Source organism: Anas platyrhynchos, chromosome 1, assembly GCF_047663525.1.
Source record: "Anas platyrhynchos isolate ZD024472 breed Pekin duck chromosome 1, IASCAAS_PekinDuck_T2T, whole genome shotgun sequence".
Classification (NCBI taxonomy): domain Eukaryota; kingdom Metazoa; phylum Chordata; class Aves; order Anseriformes; family Anatidae; genus Anas; species Anas platyrhynchos.
Genome location: NC_092587.1, coordinates 222670 through 242326, shown reverse-complemented (window position 1 = coordinate 242326; position 19657 = coordinate 222670). Strand labels below are relative to the sequence as shown.

The 19657-nt window shown below is 41.1% G+C and overlaps 1 protein-coding gene across 4 annotated transcripts in view; it reads right to left on the bottom strand.

Moving 5' to 3' along the window:
- Positions 1–1148: 1148 nt before the first annotated feature.
- Positions 1149–19657, bottom strand: part of GOLGB1 (golgin B1) — a 60768-nt gene continuing 42259 nt past the window's right edge. For all 4 annotated transcript variants that reach the window (XM_038173293.2, XM_038173299.2, XM_072035347.1 and 1 more), the window contains 9 exons: positions 16841–18791; positions 14578–14756; positions 12692–12857; positions 11432–11563; positions 9711–9869; positions 9488–9582; positions 8695–8829; positions 3774–3879; positions 1149–2519 (listed from right to left, as the gene is read on the bottom strand). In XM_038173293.2, coding sequence (XP_038029221.2) covers positions 2385–2519; positions 3774–3879; positions 8695–8829; positions 9488–9582; positions 9711–9869; positions 11432–11563; positions 12692–12857; positions 14578–14756; positions 16841–18791 — 3058 coding nt within the window. In that variant the 3' untranslated portion in view covers positions 1149–2384. The remainder of the gene's footprint in view (positions 2520–3773; positions 3880–8694; positions 8830–9487; positions 9583–9710; positions 9870–11431; positions 11564–12691; positions 12858–14577; positions 14757–16840; positions 18792–19657) is intronic.

The window sequence follows — 19657 nt, the reverse complement described above, 5'->3', positions numbered from 1 at the left end:
GTAGTTAAAGAATCCTAAGCACTTAAAGACCAAACTCTTCAGTATGTTGCTCAGTGGTGGGAAGTGCACAATTTTGGAATGACTAACACGAATTACACTGGTTCAACACCAAACTTCTCAAACCAAAACTACCTCCTTTCCAAAGTGTCAAGTGATGCAAGTGCTTGCACAGACATTTCTACTTGACACAATTACAAGATACTTGGGGCTTTTTGCTTAATCAAAAGAGTGGTCGGGACACATGCATCCACAATGGGAAGAAACAAAAGGCTGAAACATTCAAAACAGGAATCATCAGGTAAAATTCTCCCTTTCATTAGGTCAAATCACAAATCTATTAGGTCTGTCTATGATTATCAGATTAGGAGATTCTTCTGAGGTTTTATTTTATTTATTTATTTTAAGCTCTAACTGTTACGTCTGAAGGTGTAAGATATTTAAGGTCCCCGAACCAGCAAAACGTTGTTTTATTTCAGTTTACAAGAAAAGCAGGTCCTGAATTTGAGTCATGTGCATCATGGACTTTAAGGAAACATATTTCACTTGTAATTCTTGCTCCTATTAAATGCACCAGAACCATCATATACACATACATATCATATACAGTCTTACAATACCCTATTTACCCTATTACTAACTTTTGTTCTAATGGTAGTTAGATTATAGTAGTGAATATTAACAACTGTACCTGTATTTGGCTACAAAGCTGAAAAAGAACAGTATGTTCTAACTAGTCCCACTTAAGTTAGTGGCATATTTCCATCTTGCTGATGCTAATGCCCCTGACTTTCTTGGGGGTTGTACATCTCTTAACAGGGTGCAGAGCTCAGTTAAATCTACGTAAGCATAAACAGAAGTAAGCCCAAGCAGATCTTCAGATTTATTGGAATTGCTTTCAAAACTAAATGCCTCTTTCCTTCTTTGGTCATTACAGATAAAGTGGAAAAAGGCTGGTAAGTGAGATAGCAGAAAAGGTCATCTCCATGGATGTTCAAATAATATGAAGAAACATATGTTCTGTAAATAACACACAAGCAAGTGCACAAAAAAAGTGACATACAGTTCCATGGTGGTCCTGTAAAAGGCATTCTATAGCAGCACTACACCCTCAGGAGACCTCTGACATTTACATGACAACGTTACACAACTTCCATCTGAAAAATAATCTTTATTATATACAGGAGCACATGCCCTGGGAAGCTATAGGCAAAGTATTTGGTCACGGAATTTTATGTAATTGAGGAAATTCACACAAATCATCAAGGATAGTGCAAAAATGGCTATTTTGTGCCAGTGTTCTGCCAGAGATCTAATTATTTTAGCTACAATGATGAATTCAATCCATCCTTAAACAGGGTTTATTCAGTGACTAGAGACTCTTAGGTTACCAGCAATATCAAAAGAAATCTCTATTTCCCATGTGAAAAAATGCAAACATGAATAGTCCAGCAAAAGGCAGATACAATCCTTCTGGCAAGTACTCTGAACAGAGCGATGGCTTAGTCTTTGAAAAGAAACTGAACTAGCACTATCTTTGCATTCAAAATTCTCCCTTTGGAAGAGGGCACTGTCTCAACTCCAGGACATTTTCAGGAGTTCTTTAGAAAAGCACAGCTTTTCGTGTATCCTATTTAATCAAGTCCATTTACATCAGTTTGCTTTAGTCAAACAAGTCCAATGATCACAATTAGCATTCTACACGCTTTTCTTAAAGCAACGATGCCAAAGACCTCAGAACTCTTCCATTCCCCAGCACATAGGGGAACAGTTATAGTTAAGTTCTTCTGCATTTGATTTGGACCCACATACCACATTATGGAACCCTTCAACACAGCCTCTACAGGTTTAATCTTGTGACAAGGGTACAATGGAGCAGAATGCAAGAGTACGGCTGCTCTCTTTTCAAGAAGTATGCAAGCACTTTCTCTCTTCAGGAAGACGTACACTAATGCTATAAGCAGCAAGGTTATTAACTTGGAGCTAAACAGTTTCTTCCTCCTATTCCTTTTCAATAATTACATCTCTGACATTATTTTACAAGCCTGTCAGAGCAGACATAGAACTGTTTTTAAACTGAGTGCTCAGCAGGTCCAAACATACTAATTTTGTCCCTAGTTCAATAGGCAATACAACTGAGCAGGAAGCATGATTTTGAAATTCATATTCCTTAAAGTGTCCACCACCTCCTTAGCATTTCAAATAGCTGCCTATTCAGACAGCAAGCAACTTGTGTTCAGGTTGCTGGGTGGTGCTGCCCCTTAATGGCTGATTTGGAAAGGGAAGGCTTCTGGGAGGTGTGCTGGTTACAGCTAGCTGGTGGATAGGGAGTACAGGCTCAGGGATTACACAGAGGACCGTGGCTCAAGAAAAGCCTGTTGTTCTGTTCATAGGTGGCCTGTAAAGCACAGGAAGAGCAGGACATGGAGAGCAAGCAGATACATGGCCACTAGCAGAGGCAAGTGGGTCCGGGAACGGAAAAGTGAGCGTAACAAGCGTCGTAGTCCAACAATATTCCGAGTCTGGAAGAGAAAAAGAGAGACCAATCAGTATTAGGAATGGCTAAATCCCTAGCTACCTTCACCAAAAGTTCTCCATACCACAAAGATAAGATTGTTTAATCTAAATAAGCACAAATTTTCCCAAACCCATTCCAATGTCAGATTCGACCTCTAGAGCCAGTCCTCAGTGAAATACTCCCCTTTCCCATTTTCAGGTTTACCCAGAAAACCTGCTCTCTTCAGATTTCTCATGACCTTTCTCTCTCTAATTTCAAACAAGAAAGGACAACAGAATGCAGAATGTTTCCCCCTAACATTTTCTCTCTACAAATTTCTAGCCCTTCCCCATGAAATAGAAACAAATTGATCAATAGTACTTCTCTGCTAGAGACTCAAACTATTAGGAATCCTGATTCACCCATCCTCTGGGCTAAAATAAGAGAATGGTTATTTATTTGATGAGATCTTTCATCCTTGCAGCTGACTTTGCATCCTGTTGAATGCGCTGCCCTATGGCAATCTTCAGATCTACAGAGGCCTTCAAGGAATCCTCAGACAATGTAACATCTGCTGGCAAATTTCCATAACAAAGAGAAAACTGTCTATTCTAGTGACAAACCTCCAGCATTAGTAAAGGGTTCCATCCAGTTGTGGCTCTTGCCCTACTTCCAGCGATGCTGCTCTTGGGAGCACCAACCCCAAATGCTGAAGAGATAAGAGGCCAAGCTCTTCAGCAGGGCTTATTCCTTAGCAAAACTGAACAAGTGGCTGTCAGACTCTTATTCAGTACAGTGAAAAAGCATCTCTCCACTTTGGATCCCAGCCTGACACAGGCTGAAAGATAGTGACTGAGGGAAAACTGAGATGGTTGCTAAAGAAAAGGTCAGGCTCTCCAGACATTGCAGATGCTGGGCCAGTAACATGTATACTTTGTATGTAAGATGTTTGCACAGACTTTGCCTGTTGCTCACCACTGGGGCCTTGACTATGCCACAAAGAACCTGGGACCAGATTCTGGGCACAAACAATGCTGTTCTACATTTCAGTGGCTTCTGAAATTTACTCTGTTTCTGCAGATTGTAGCAGAGAAACAATTAGTATGAGGCTTTTGGCATGGAAAGCAGAGCAAGCCAAGAGCAGAAACCTACCAGACCTTTACAGACCTAAATATGCCTACAGAAGGATTTAGCTGCTATTGATTCACAGTTTTCAGTTCACCTTTTCTTACATCAGCCAAGGCTCACATTATTGACAGCTGTGAATGAAAATTCTTACTTTGCTGAAACTATTATCCATGGAGTCAATCAGCAAGGAATGCTCATGACCTGGAGTCATATCAATGCTACCACTTAAGGAAGATGTCCACTCACTTGACTGCAACCTGCCACAAAAACAAACAAACAAATGTTAAATCAATGAGTACAAGGATTGGGTGATCCAAGTAGCAGCAATCCTCTTTTATTTCATTAAATATGGTTTCAAAATTAAATTATTGCCAGATTTTCTGTAGGCTAGTGAAAATGTAACAGAGTTGGTATATTGTATTATTGTATCCATAATTGTTACACTTGCTCAGTGTAGCCTCTTTCTGTGTCCAAAGTCAGAGAAAAATGGAAAATTCCCATATTGCATGATGCACAGATTACCATTCCTCACCCGTAGAGGGAAGTTCAGTTGTTGGCAGTGAAGTCCTTTCTCTCCTAATTTATGTCCTATAAATTCCGAACTCTTGATTTCTTTTTGGTGCTGCTTTTTCTCTTCGGGAATTTCAATCTCTAACTTAACTGAGGTGCCTGTGTTCTGCATGGGGGCTTTCAAGTGAAATTTAATAGCATGTGATTTGAAAGAAGACAGGGCATATGATTTAATTATCTTAAATTCCATGAAAATATTTTGGAAGCCAGCTTTGATCCCAACAGTGCTGGTTCTTGCTAACTATTTCCCAGTAACAGATCTTCAAGACTGGTAAGATACTATTAAAGGACGAAATGCACAAGCAGCATCATCAAATCTTTGGGCTAGTGTTAGTGAAGTGAAATCAATTGTAGGAGGCTTTCATAGACTTCAATGCTAGAAATAGCAAAGGTTATCTGAGTTGTGGAACAACCAGGAAAATTAATCCAGAATTCTTCTATTTAGACCATTATTTTTTGTCAGAATCAGCATTTGTGTCAGAAAGAAAGCCAATGTTTTGTTGTAAAAGATTCCAACAGTGAGATAAATGAAATAAACCTCTAGGAGATGCATGCAGCTCAAGTATCACAGAATCACAAAATCACAGAATTGTCTAGGTTGGAAGAGACCTCAAGATCATCAAGTCCAACATCTGACCTAACACTAACAAGTCCTCCACTAAACCATATTGCTAAGTTCACCATCTAAGCGTTTTTTAAACACCTCCAGGGATGGTGACTCCACCACCTCCCTGGGCAGCCCATTCCAGTGCCTCACAACCCTCTCAGTAAAGAAGTTCTTCCTAATATCTAACCTAAAACACTACCTACAAACAAGTTAAGTGACAAAAAATACTTTTATAGTCAATGATAAGAAACAGGCATTTGACTCACACTGCCTAATCCTAACATCTAGTCTATGTCAGACTCCTTTTCTCTACTGACTGTAATGGTACCTGTCAAGTAACCTGAGCTAAAGTGGGCATAAACGGCAAGGTTTTGGTAACAGGGAGCTGCAGAGGGAGACTGTGTGGTAGGAAGCCATGAATTGCCCTGTGCCATTGACAGATGTTTTCATCTGGCTTGGCAATGGCTGATGATACCTCACTGCATGCCAAAACATCAGAGGAACATACTGTGTGTTTGCTTATTTATAAAGAAAGGGTGGTAGCTCATAGGGGCAGGAGGAGGACATGTGGGCACAGAAGAAGATACAGGAGGTGGTATGTGGAAAGGAACATTCTGGGCGACACAGAAGGAGATTCACTCTTGTAAGGAGACACTCTATGCTGGAGAAGGTATGTCTAGGACTGTGGCTCAAAGACAGGAACATGCTGGAGTAGCTACATCCCCAAAAGGACAGTGGCCTATGGAGGAAGCTACACTGGAGCAGGTACTCCCCTAAATAGCCTGCAGCCATGGTGGGAGCAGTAATGGGGGTAACCTGACTGCAATAACAAAAGGTCTGACAACTTGAGAGCCAAGCCCAAGAACTTGTCTCTTGGCCTAATTAAATGAGCCTGGGAACCAACATTCTTGAAGTGTGGCTGAATAACTCATAATGGGGAAGCATCCTGAGATACCACTGCGTTGATCAGTACAAAACAAGAAAAGAAGAACAACTTATCATCTGAGAAAGTGCGAATTGATGTGAGAAATAAGCTTTAGTTTAAAGCAAAGTAACAGAAACAAGAAATTTTATTTATTGACTCTCTCAGGAAGAAGACCACTACTAACAGCACCTGTTGATTGCGTAACCATGCTGTCCTACTCCTTCTTATGCCTTAATAGTATAAAATGGGCTTGATTTTCACCCAAGACAGTTTTTCTCTTCGAGAAACTTCTCTTTGTTTCCTTTGTTCCCTTTTCCCTCCTTAAACAGGTTGAAGCTTTACTGGAACTTTAGGTTACCTTTGCGACTTGACCAGGTATACTCCTAAACCCCCTAATACTCCTCAAGTGGTGACACTTCAACTTTGAAGTGTGACTCTGTTACTTTATTCCCTTTCTGGGCCCCTTAGGGTTGTCTGTATTTTGGGAAATTGTTTCGTTTTTGACCTGTTTGGTAGTCAGTCTTGGGAACTGTTTTATTGACATTACCACCAGCCCCTTCCTTTGTCCCCTTTTAGGATCTGTTTGATGCATTCAGTACTGGTAATTATATGAATATGTATGTATATAATCTGTCATAAGTCTGGAGTTGATAAGGGTAACCTATCGTAAATCTGTTTGCTATCAAAGTATTGATAAGTTTGTCATAAGTATTTTCACTGTCACAGTAATACTGATAACTTTGTAAAACCTATAATTACTCCCAAATCATATCTGCTGTTACATTACTGATTTTCTTACCTCAAATTGCATTTCTACTACTCCTAAGTGATATTACTATTAATTGGTACTACATCCTTGACACCTGTTGCATATATATATATCTATGCATGCTTGCTTCCTGGTAATATCTGTAATAGTTTGGTATCTATCTTTCATCTTAGAATCACAGAATCACAGAATATCCTCAGCTGGAAGGGACCCATGAGGACCATTGAGTCCAAATCCTGACTCCACACAGGGCAACCTAACAGTTAAACCATATACCTTAAGAACATTGTCCAAACACTTCTTGAACACCAACAGTATATCTTCAGTACAGAAGGGAAGGTCCAACTAGAGAAGGACGTATTTATTTTTTCCCCCAAAGTGAACATCAATCAGTTTTGTCAGAAATACAATTCCATATGTATTTGCCTGATTAATCATAGCATTCTTGATAGTGGTGATTCACGTTGATTAGTAATAAATAGAAATCCTTAGTGAATAAAGCCTGTGTGTCCTTGTGTATCACAGAATCCTACAAACTCACTGTTATGATCATTATGATCATTGGGTCAGGCAGTTTCCTTCTCCTTTTGGATCACGACAGGTCAGTAAAGGAACCTGCAGCAGAGCAGAGGAAATAAGTAAGAAGCAAGGAGCTGCAGAAAGAAATCATTGCATACTGACTCCAACCTCTTGTGCTGCCTTTTGCCTCACTGAAGGGAATGAGTATAATGTAAGGTGCAAACAGGAGTGAAGACTAGGAAAGGGGGAGAAGTGTCTATACTGAAGTTGAGCTGAGGGTAGGAAGAAGTGTTTACCCTGTATTAGTTGCTTCTCAATACCCAAAGTTTATGTTCATTGGCTATAAATTCAAATTCAGTGAAATTCCTCAAGTTTGTTTTGCCCAAGACAGATCGGTGCTTACTGAAGAGACAAAACCCTTGGAAATATTGGGTCTTGCCCTCTGTGTTAGGGAATGGATTGATTTGGCAAAGTTAAGGACCAGACCAATAAAGAGTACCTTGTGGCTGGGGTCTACTACAAGCCAACTGATCAAGGGGAGCCTGTTGATGAGGACTTCTTGCTTCACCTACAAGAAACATCATGCTCACACACTCTCATCCTGATGGGGGACTTCAACCACTCGGATGTCTGCTGGAAAAGCTACACAGCAGGCTGTAAGTAATCCAGGAGATTCCTAGAGTGCATTGAGCATAACTTCCTGGTTGATGTATTAGACAAATCAACCAGAAGAGAAGTGTTACAGGACCTGGTGCTCAACAATGCAGATGAACTCATTAAAAAGGTTAACACTGGTGGCAGTTTGGGCTGCAGTGACCATGCCCTGGTTGAGTTTGTGATCTTGAGGAATACGGGCCCGGAGAAGAGCAAAGTCAGAACCCTGAATCTCTGAAGAGCAAACTTTGAGCTATGTAAAGATCTAGTGGATGAGATCCCCTGGAACACCGTCCTTAGGGACAAAAGAGCTGAACAGAGCTGGCAACACTTTAAGGATGTTTTTATCAGAGTACAAGAACTCTCCATCCCCCCTGTATGTATAAAAGACCATGCAGCGAGGCACAAACAGTCCAGGAGGTTCCTGCAGCGCACTGATGGTAACTTTTTGATGCAGGTGGTCGAGGAGCCAACAAGGAGAGGTGCGCTGCTGAATACTGTGCTTACAAACAGAGAAGGGCTTGTTGGAGATGTGAAGGCTGGAGGCACTCTTGGCTACAGTGACCATGAGATAGCAGAGTTCAGGGTCTTGCAAGAAGGAAGCTGGGCAAGAAAACGTTAGTGTACATGTATAGGAGAAGAAAAAAGAAAAAAGAAAAAAAAAAGAAAAGATGAAGTTAGAGTGAAGAGCTGGGGGAGGGAGAAGAAATTCTAAACGTAGAAGAGGATGTGACCTTTCTCCTCCACCAAGACAGGGACATCTTCTTGGTAAGCTCTGTGCCTTTACCCTTTGTTGAGGAATAAACAGGATAGAATTTTGCTGGTGCTATTATAATATATTAGCACTATTGCAGTAAGTGTAATTATCAACGGCAATGCCAAATCTGTTATACCTGTCACATTATTAAATACATTAAAAACATTGTTGAATGTCATGTTGAACACATGAATGTAATGAAGTGCAGAAATTAACAAAGAGCTATGATCACCATACAGGTAATACTGCTCATTTGGTCAAGCTCCCTCACCTCCTGATCTGATCCTGTGCTGCAGAGAGTGCTTCCTCTACAGCAATACGACGATCCCGTTCTTCCTCCAGTTGCTCCTCTAAATACCTCAGATCTTGCTTTGTGCTGCTGTGTAAATTTTCAGTTTCAGACAACCTGTCAGAAAATAACCAAGCACATGTGAAAAAATGGTCTAATTCACAGACTATTCTGTTTCTATTCAATAATGCAGTATGTGAACAGATTCCAACTCCCTTCAACTTACACAGAAGATGGGTATTTTTCATGAATATATTTAAATTATTTGGAAATAAAGAGTGAGAATGTAAGTCTCTTAAAGATTCTGTGTCACATCTGGAAGGAGCTTCTTGGCTTTGTCATCCATGACCCCACCTTCTGCTAGCTGTTTTGAAAGGGCACAATGAATCATGTGCTAAGTTTCAACTCCAGACATACTAGCAACAACAGTGAGACCGGGCTAACAACTCACAACACTGATACCAGGCCAAATTAATATACTTTGGCAGCTACTGAGGAACCAGCCCATCAAATCAAAGATGGTAGTTCGGCTGGTGATGGTGAACCAGAATTGCTACTGAACATTGTCTCTTTACTGTTTGAAGTTCTATGCAAAGAAACAACTAAATACAGCTGTCAAGCATGTGACAGTACCTCCACTTCAACAAAGTCTTAGGGTGGAAATGAGCTTTTGAAAGCTCTGACAAATGTAACTCAACTGTGCTCTTTTCAGCCTGAAGATCTCCATCAGGACTAACACTCTTCCTGGCCCCAAAGTTTCTTAGCTTTTCCTTACCTCAGCTGCAACTCCTGTAGTTCAGGTGTGTAACTCCCTCCAGGCTCATTCTTTTCTTGGGGTGCTCCAGGAGCAGCATCTGTTGTAAAAGACTCCTGAGAGATAGCATGAATATATAGCATAGGGCACTGAAAGATGATAGAAACTAGCTACAATGCTGCATGCTGAGTGGAGCCATCTGCAGTAAGTTTTGCACTCTCTTGCACCCAGAGAAGACCCTTACCATGCTCTTGTCTGCAGACTGCAGCTCCTGGAGCTGCCTTTCAAGCACCAAGCAGCGGTTCAGAACCTCATTGTAGTGCTGGTGACTATCACTGATGTTTCGACTGCTACCACGCAGCTGGAGGGAGAGGGCATTTTTCTCTTCAAATACCTGAGAGAGCTGAGAAGAGAAGACAACTGTTGAGTAAAGAACTCAAATGTTTTTGTGAAAGTGAAATTTTCTGTGTAACTGAGGCTAATAATTCTAGTGGGAACATAGGTATTACCACATTGTACATTTCTAAGGTTCATACACCAGTGATCATCTCCAACAGTAGCTTGTGGTTAAAGTTTCCAGCATACCTTTACTTTCTGCAACTTGGTGCAACTTTGCCTGAAGACAGGCAAAAAAGTAATTGAGTACCTTGGTCGCCTTCTCTGTATGCTGGATAACTAGGTCTCCCGTTTCCTTCTGGAGAGGGCCTGAAATTTCCCTAGTCATCATTTTATCACCGACAAATCTATGGAAGCTTTATTGCTGCCTTTCTCACTCTTCCTCCTTCCCCTGCTTCCCTTCACTCCCTCTCCCCTTCCCCCCCTAACCCTTCATCTAGCTATCAGTTAGACAAATGAACTGCTACATAGGCCCAAAATTGGTTGGACTCAAAGGTAGTGGTCAATGGCTTGACAGACAGCAATGGACAGAATACTCCTCTGGCCTGCTTGAGGTACATATTGCTAAGTACTGACAGCAACATAAATTGACACAGTATAGCATCAGGAAATTTGCAGTCAATATTGAATTTGTGGGATTGGCTGACATAACAAAGACTGAAATTTCAATCTAGAGGGACCTTGCACCAACAGAAATCTTTAGTCCAATAAAGGGAAGTGCAAACTTCTGCACCTGAGGCAAAACCCATGCATCAATACAGGATAGGAAGAGCCTGTCAAGGCAACAGCTCTGCTGTGAAAGACAAGGGAATTACAGCAGCTGCCCAGCTGAATACAAGCCAAGAGGACACTCTCACTACGGACCAGGAAAATTGTATCCTGGGTTACATTAGGAGAAGTAAGGCCAGCAGCCTGAAAAATGCTACTACCTGATCTGTTTGGTAACAGTAAGACTGTACCTGGAATATGGTGATTAGTGTTGGGTCCTTGTTTCAAAATGGACAGAAAGTCCAGAAAAAGGCTACAGTGACAGTCAAAGGATTGAAGCATATGATGCCTGTGAGAGCTGAGCTGCTTCATCATGGTAAAAGGAGGCTAAAGGGTGATTTTACAGTCTTTTACAGTTACCTTAAAGGGAGTTGTAAAGCAGGCAGATCAAAACTCTTTTTGGTAGTGGCAAAAAATATAACAACAGACCATAGACTGTGGCTTACAGAAGTCAAGCTGGACATTAAGAAAAAACATTTTCATTAAAATTGTAGATTAGCATTGGACAAGGACTGAGAGAGGTTCTGGAATATCTGTTCTTGGTGATTTTCACCACTTGGCTACGGAAGGGCATGGATGACTTCATATAATGCTCCTGACAGTGCTGCTTTGAGCACCAGAAGGGTGTACTAGATCATCTCCAGAGGTCTCTTCTAACTAATATTTCTGATTCTGTGTTTGCTTCAGTGAATGCCCACAAAACCAGAAAGATCTATTCTTGCTCTCTGAGCCTTATTCAAGCCCACCCTCTTCCTCACATTCCTCAGCCCAAACTCTGTGAATAGAAAATATTATTTGTACCTTACTGTTCAAATGCTGAATTCTGAGCTCTTTTTGGTGCAGTTCTTTCAGGCAGTCACTTAACTGGGCCTGGAGATGTTTTGTCTCTGTTTCTAGGCTTGAAAAGTCCCCTCTCAGAGCTTCTGGAGAAATCTGCCAGGGAAAGTACAATGAAAAACATTGTGCCAATCCATTCTCATATTAGTCCTCTTCACTACTTCAAGGTTAAAGCCCTACATTATTCCTAGGCCTGGAACTTGATGGCAAATGGCAAATAAATAGAAATAACCCAAAAGCCATCTGAAAAGCTAAACAATTAGGAACGATCACTCTACGTGCACATAGGATGAGTCCTTCTCAAAAGCTGTCTCAGGGTTGTCTACAATACAGGAAGTAAAAAAATTATATGAAAGAGAACAGGAAAACAAGAAAAACCACAAAGCAATGACCTGACTACTCTCATTCAGCACAGACTAAAAGGTTAGCACTGAAGCATTCTCCTGGGGAAAAAAAAAATCACATGCACATTGTTCTAGCTTTTTCTTCGCATATATGCATGTGTGTCAAAGGGATAAGGAAGGTTTCCTCCCTACTTCACTAACAGAAAAGCTTTTCACTGGATCGTTACAGATATTGTCAGGAGAGTGGTTTCCTTATTCATAATGTTAAGGTACTGCACATGCAGCAGGAAAGTCTCTTTTCCTAAACGAAGCAAAACAGTCAACTTATTCCGCTCTTAGGACTGCCATATGAAGAAAAGAAGGCAGAAAGTGCAACATTCAATCCTCAACCTCTCTGGGCTTGAGTAAGGATTGTAGATTCCTGTCACAGTATAAACAACAATAAAAATTCTGTAACAGACTTAAAAATTAGAATGTGAAACTACAAAGGACTAAAACAGAAAATAAGATTTCAGACTCAAAAACAGTGCAAGAGGCAACTCTAAATAGCCAGATTGAAAGACCTGAGAAGATCCAAACTGCTCAGGGGAACAAAGGTACCTATGAAGCCCCATCTCTTTGACATAACCATATATGCTCTTCCTATTATTCACTTTTCCTAATGTTTCAAGAAAGAGAGTAAAAGAGTATTTTCTAAAAGTTTTCAACAATTCAAGTTACAACATTGGTATAGCCCTTGAAGGCCACATAACTAAATACAATACTATAGTCTGGAAAACGTTTGACCTCCAAGATCTAAATATAAGCAACACACACTACTTCGGCTGAATTTCAAACCTCACATTTCCATGCAGTACAGAATCTGTATATTTCTACTTACCTTCTTTTGGTACTGCTCCTCTACAGTTTGAAACTTGGTAAGGGGCAGCCTCATTTCTTGCACGATCTTTTGTAAATGGCTCAGCTGCTTGTCTTTTTCTGCTATTACCATCAGGTACTGCTCTTTGATGCTGCAGATCTGCTTTTCCCAAGTAATCTTCTCTTGTCTGCAAATCACCATGCAAAGGAAATTACCAGGAAGTTCCTAGTATTGCTTATGACATCCAGACACCCAGCTTAGAATGAGACAAGAAGGATTATAACTATTTCCTACCACTATTACATGCCAGATAGGAAGTTTTATAATGAAGACAAACTGAAACAAAAACCACTGAAGTATAAGAACCTTAAAAGCAAGTGCTGAAGCGAGTCCAGAGAAGGGCAATGAAGCTGGTGAGTGGCCTGGAGATCAAGTCTTACAAGGAGTGGCTGAGGGAGCTGGGATTGTTCAGCCTGGAAAAGAGAAGGCTCAGGGGCAACCTTATCGCACTCTACAGGCACCTTGAAGGAGGCTGTAGCAAGGTGGGGGGTTGGTCTATTCTCCCACATGCCTCGTGGCAGGACGAGGGGGAATGGGCTAAAGTTGTACCAGGGGAGGTTTAGGTTGGATATTAGGAAGAACTTCTTTACTGAAAGAGTTGCTAGGCATTGGAATAGGTTGCCCAGGGAGGTGGCTGAGTCACCGTCCCTGGATGTCTTTAAAAGACGTTTAGATGTAGAGCTCAGTGATATGGTTCAGTGGAGGACTGGTTAGTGTTAAGTCAGAGGTTGGACTTGGTGATCTTGGAGGTCACTTCCAACCTAGATGATTCTGTGATTCCGTGATTAAGGAAGTGTTCTCCATTTGGCTCAATAGTGCAGATTGTTCAAGGCTCATAGTTTTCGTATTCCAGGACATTGTCTTGTTCTTGCTGAACAAAGAGTTTTTTTTCTAGGATGCTATTAACAATGCCTCTTGTCATTATAACATTAGCACTGCCTCAGTCACATATGCACCAGAACCACAGCATGGATCACAACATGCAGACTTGAGGCCTTAGTATCACTTGTGTTGTAAAAGCTATCCAAGAAATAACCCTTTTCTTCTATCAGGTGATACATAAAATTTGTAAGCTGCTTCACGCTTAATGAGATTTGTTTAGTTTGGAGGTCAGATTTGCGGGGAAGGGAAAATGAGCACTAAAAGCTGTTATATAACTTTGGACAAAGATAAGCCATACATCTTTCTACAAACTGTCCCTGCTCCTCCCCCTCCTTCCCCTTTCACTCCAGGTTCAGTCATTCTTGCAGTCATTCTTCAGGATCACTGAAGTATCTGAAACTTTTTTTTCCCCATTTTTAGCACAGAGCCTATTTGATTAATTTTAGTCCAACGAGAGACAACAACTTATTAGACTTAAATTATAGACATTAATATAAGACGTAAATAAAGTGAAACAAAAGATTAGTCATACAGAATGAGTATTTTCTATACAATGATATCAGAAAGATAATAAAGAGTGTTCATTCTATTATCAGCTTTGACCGGAGAGTGCTATAATTATATATAAATAAATTCCAATATAAGAAACAGCTTAAGTTTCCTCTGAAGCAGATGACATTGGCCACCACTGGAGGAAGGAAATAAAAATTAAAAGGCCATTAACTATTTCACACAGGATCTTCCTTCCAGTATGTCAGGTTGTAAATCTCCACCCTAAGCCTGAAGTAAAATGCAGAACAAGGGAAATGTGTGCCCACTCCTGACTAGGGCAGGTGATTTTGTGACAGTAGACACATGTAAGGCTGAGGAACTCAATGCTCTCTTTGCCTTCTGCCCACAATGGCATTTGGAAAGAAAGAAATGATACATTAACATCTCTGAGACAGTAAGAAGATAATTCTCACCTAAGCTGCTGGAGCTCCTGCTGGTAGAAAATACTTTCTTGCTCCAGCTGCTCTTGGAGATGGTGCTGTTTTTCTGCTTCTTGCTGATATTCCTGTACTTGTGCCTTTAAGCGAGAGTTTTCAGCTGATTCTATCCCAACTAGTATGTATTGCTGCTGCAGATTCTTCAGCTCTCTTACCTTTAATTAAAGGGAAATATCAGTGTGCATGACAACTGAGCAAGCAGCTATGTTTATTATTTCCAAGTGTTTAAGAACATTTGTCACTGTGGCATCTGGAGAAAAAGTCACATTCAAATGACAGATAAACTAGAAATTGACATCAGTGATTACAACAGGCTACTAAGAAATGCTCAGAAAAAAAAAAAAAATCAGAGAATTCTATTGTGAATAACAGCATAGTGAGTTTTGAGACCTTTCATGAAGATTTGACACACATCAACAAAAAGACCCTGGACTATGACATTAATGTACGTATTCAGAGGAAACCATAAAGTGAGATAGAAGGAGCTGGTTAAGAAAAAATCCTGAAGATGGTACTTAGTATAAACTAGGGCACTGAGGAACTAAAATCCTTCCAACAGTCTACTCTGACTGGAATTAGAATAAGTTGTCATTACATTGCAACCAGTTTTTGAGGTTTAGATGACATGACTGAGTCTGGAGACATACATGTAGAAGTACTTAATGAGCCAGATCTCTCTACTAAGGCTCTCTCTTAGTATTAGCAGTACTACACAGGTATGTAAGTTCAACAAAACAGTAGTAGAAGAGAAATAAATCTACAAGTAACTGAGATATTAAATGGACAAAAATGGTCCTTTGTGAGGATTTGTGAGGATCCACGAAGACGATCAGAAGGCTGGAGCACCTCTCCTCCAAAGAAGACAAGCTGAGAGAGCTGGGGATGTTCAGCCTAGAGAAGAAGAGAAGGCTCCGGGCTGACCTCACTGCAGCTTTTCAGTACTTAAGGAGGGCTTATAAAAAAGATGGAGGAAAACTTTTTGCTCAGATAATGGCAAGACAAAGGAGAATGGTTTTAAACTAAAAGAGGGGAGATTTAGATTAGAGGTTAGGAGGAAGCTCTTCACTCAGAAGGTGGTAAGGCACTGGAACAGGTTGCCCAGAGAGGTTGTGGATGCCCCATCCCTGGAGGTGTTCAAGACCAGGTTGGACAAGGCCCTGGGCAACACGATCTAGTGGAAGGCATCCCTGCTCATGGCAGGTGGCTGGAACTAGATGATCTTTAAGGTCCCTTCCAACCTGAGCCATTCTGCAGTTCTATAAAAAAAAGTGTTTAAGACAGTATCACAAAGTACATGTATGTGGTGAATTAACAGAACAAAGAGAAAACTAAGACCAAGCATCAGTCGAAAACGATGGTAAAAGTCTGTCATCTGAGCAGCAACTAGAAGTCTAACCGAGCTGCATTGTGTCAGAGAATACACAAAGACAGACACAATAAGTATGCAAGCAAGGATGTTAAAATGAAGTTGCAATGTCTTGTACCTGTCTTGAGAATCAGAAATCACGAGGAGAAACCAACCCTTGTGTTAGGTTACTAGCAGACTATAGCAAAGACAAATGCACGAGCTTCCACAGATGGAAGACTAACAGGGAACACGTACCTTACTTCCACGGTTCCATGTTTTAAAAGAAACTAGTAAGAGAAATTACTTTGCAAAGTTAACTATGAAATCATAAGTTTCCCTGTGTCAGAAAGGGTAAGATAGATGGCACATACTAATTTAATGGGATCCGATGGAGTGCACCCACAAGCAATGAGGTCATTGGCAATTCTCAATTACCTTTGAAATATCATAGTGATCAGCAGAGGTTTCTGAAGACTGGAAGAAGTATCATCCCTACCTTCACGAAGGGCAAGGAGGAGGATATGGGAAACTGCAGGCTGGTCACCCTCACCTCAATCCCTAGGAAGGTGATGAAGCAAAAAATCCTTGAAACCATTTCCAGATACAAGAAAGAACAGGTTGTCCAGGGGACTTGTGGAATATCCATCACTGGAGATACTCAAAACTCAAGTGGACACTGTTTTGGGCAACCTGTTCTAGCTGACCCTCTTTAAGCAGAGGTGTTGGACTTGATTTCCAGAGGTCCCTTCCAACCTCAGTGATACTGTAGTTCTGCAAGGACAATGATCCATTTTTAACACTGTGAATGACAGATTAAATGTGATGAATTCTGAAGATCCTAATCTCCTACGGAGCTTTAAATAAGAGCAAGAAGAGAAAACAAGGACGTACTAATCTGTCTCTGTCATTCTGCAAGGAGGACAGTGCCTTCTTAAGACTCTGCACTTCTGAAGGACTGGTCAAACTGCTCCCTTCTGCTCGCTGCTTCGCTTCTTCAATCTTACGTGTGCTGTCCAATTCATTCAGCAGACGGTCTCTTTCATCCTGCAGACTTGCCATAGCCTTGGAGAAAGATCTGACTTGGTTGGAAGAGCTCTCCAGTTCTGAAGACAAATGGAGAAGCTCATCATCTTTGGCTCTGAGCTTCTTATAAAGTTTCTCAATCTGGGCCAAGAGACCTCTTTCATCAGCGGCTTTCTGCAGTTCTGTCAGCTCAGATCTCAATGTGTCTCGGTCCCTGGCAGTAGAATTTTGCTCCTCTTGTAACTGAACCATCTTTTTCTGAAGCTCCTGCACTAGACTCTGTTGTTCCTCCAAGTCTGCGGAGTATTTCTGTTTCAAAACTTGAAGCTCTTCATTGGCCTGGTCCCTGCTATCTTGAAGAGAGCTCATGGACTTCCCAAAGGACTGAATTTGGGCTCTCAGATCTTTGTTTTCATCTGTAACTGCAAGGAATTTCTGTTCCATTTCCATCAGGTCCCGTGCCAACTCTGCTACTCTCTCCTCTGCTGTTTCTGTTTCATTCCTCATTATCCCTGCATCATGATGCAGGTACTTTAATTCCTTTTTAAGCCTGTCTTCAACCTCTCCCACTCTTTTGGCTGCATCCCTTTGAACACATACTAGTTCTTCCTCAAGTTCCCTTATTCTTTTCTGTGAGAGGGCAAGCTTATGACTGAGTTCTTGTGCCTCTTCCTCCCTGGCCTTCAGTTGTGCTTGACACTCCATGATAGGACCCCCCTCACATAATGATGCCATCTCACTCTGTACCCGGGACAGAGAGGAAGTAAGGGTTTCAACCTCTTGAGACATACTGACTTTATCCTCTCTCAAGACTTCCATGCACTTCCTGAGATTATCCTGAGCATTTTCAGACTCCTTCAGCTGTGTTTCTACTATTGCCTTCTCCTTTTCCAGAGTCTGGATCCGCTGAAGCTGTGTTTTGAGAAGTTGTTTCTGTTGAGAGTCCTTTATTGAAATTACTTGGTTCAGATCTTCTCTGTACCGCACCAAATCTGCACTCAGCTTGGCATTCTCAGAGTTGAGGTCATCCATCTGGCTATGAAAACTTCTGATTTCTTCCTTGAGTTTATTATTTTCAGCTGCAGCCTCTTGAATTAGCTGGTCTTTTTCCAATATTATAACAAGATGACGTTCCTCAAGTTGCTTGTAGTCTCTCAGTACACGATCTCTATCATCTTGCAAAGATGACATGGATTTGGTGAAGGATTCCAATTGTGCCTTCTGCTGCTTATTTTCTTCTCTGATTATCTTAATCTTTTCAGTGAGATGATCAAGTTTGTCAATAAATTTGTTCTTCTCATTTTCCAATGCTTTTTTATCTTCTTCCTCCTTTGTTAGCCTATCCTCCATCAATGTCATTTCTTCAGAATATTGCTGCCGTAATTCAGATAGAGCTGCTGTAACTGCTTCTTCCTTGGCAGACAGCAAACTAATGATCTTTTGATCTTTGGCACTGGTTTCTTCATGCAGCTTATTTGTTAAGTCCTTGGAAGCCCGCAGATCAGCCTCAAGCTGTTCACAGCTGAATTTAAAATTCTGGATACTGGTCTCTTGCTGCTTGACCATACTCTCCAGCTCTTCTCTGACCAATTCACATCTGGCAAAGGAACTCTGCAAGTCAGCAAGTTGGTCTCTCAGGCTCTGGATTTCTGACTCCAGTTTCTGCTGTTCATTCTGAGACTCCTTGAACAGTTTCTGAGACCCTTCTAGCTGAGTTAAAAGCTCCTTTTTTTCTGCCTGCAGTATTTCGCATGTCTTTTGATGATGCTGAATTTCTTTCTTATATTCAGATTCGCAGTCTTTCTTACTGCATTCCAGCCTGAAAACAGAGAAAAGAAAACCAGTCACAAATCAATGAAGTATCTCAGTATTCAAAACCACACAGAAAAAATACACAATTAGTTTTACTGTAAGAAAATTATCTAGAAATATCCAGATTATTAGCTTCCCTCAATCTAAAATTCAAAGTATCAGGCGCTCTTCTGGACCTCATACACACCAACAAGCAGCTTGTTGGGAATATGATGGTCAAAGGCAGCCTTGACTGCAGTGACCATGAGACAGTGGAATTAAGGATCCTGAGGGCAGGGAAGAGGTGAGAAAAGGAAGCTCACAACTCTTGATTTTCATGTCCCCTCTGCTCAAGCAGGGACACCCAGACCAAATTGCCCAGGGCCATTTCCAGATGGCTTTTGAAGATCTTCAAGGTTGGAGACTCCACAGCCTTTTTGGGCAGCTTTTGCCAATGCCTGGCCACCCACACAGTGAAAAAATGTTTCCTGATGTTTAGATGGCACCTCCTGTGTTCCGGTTTGTGGTCATTGCCTTTTGTCCGGTCACTGGGCACCCTCCAGCATCTTCTGGTGTCTGAAGTCATTCTGGCCTGGGTTCAGGACTTTATACTTTTCTTTGTTGAAATTCATGAGGTTTCTGTCAGCCTGTCCAGGTCCTGCTGGACGGCGGTATGACCTTCTGACAAACATAATCATAGAATGTTACACACCTTAAGTAGCAAACAAAATCTGAGCCTCACTGCACATGGAAATGAATTTCTCCTATAAAAGACTGAAGATGAAACAAGCTGTAGCTTGGAATGAAAAGGGAATAGTATTTGCATGGTCTAGAGAGGACTATTGTGTCTTGGCTAATGTAATTACAGAATCATTTAGAGTCATTTATGTTGGA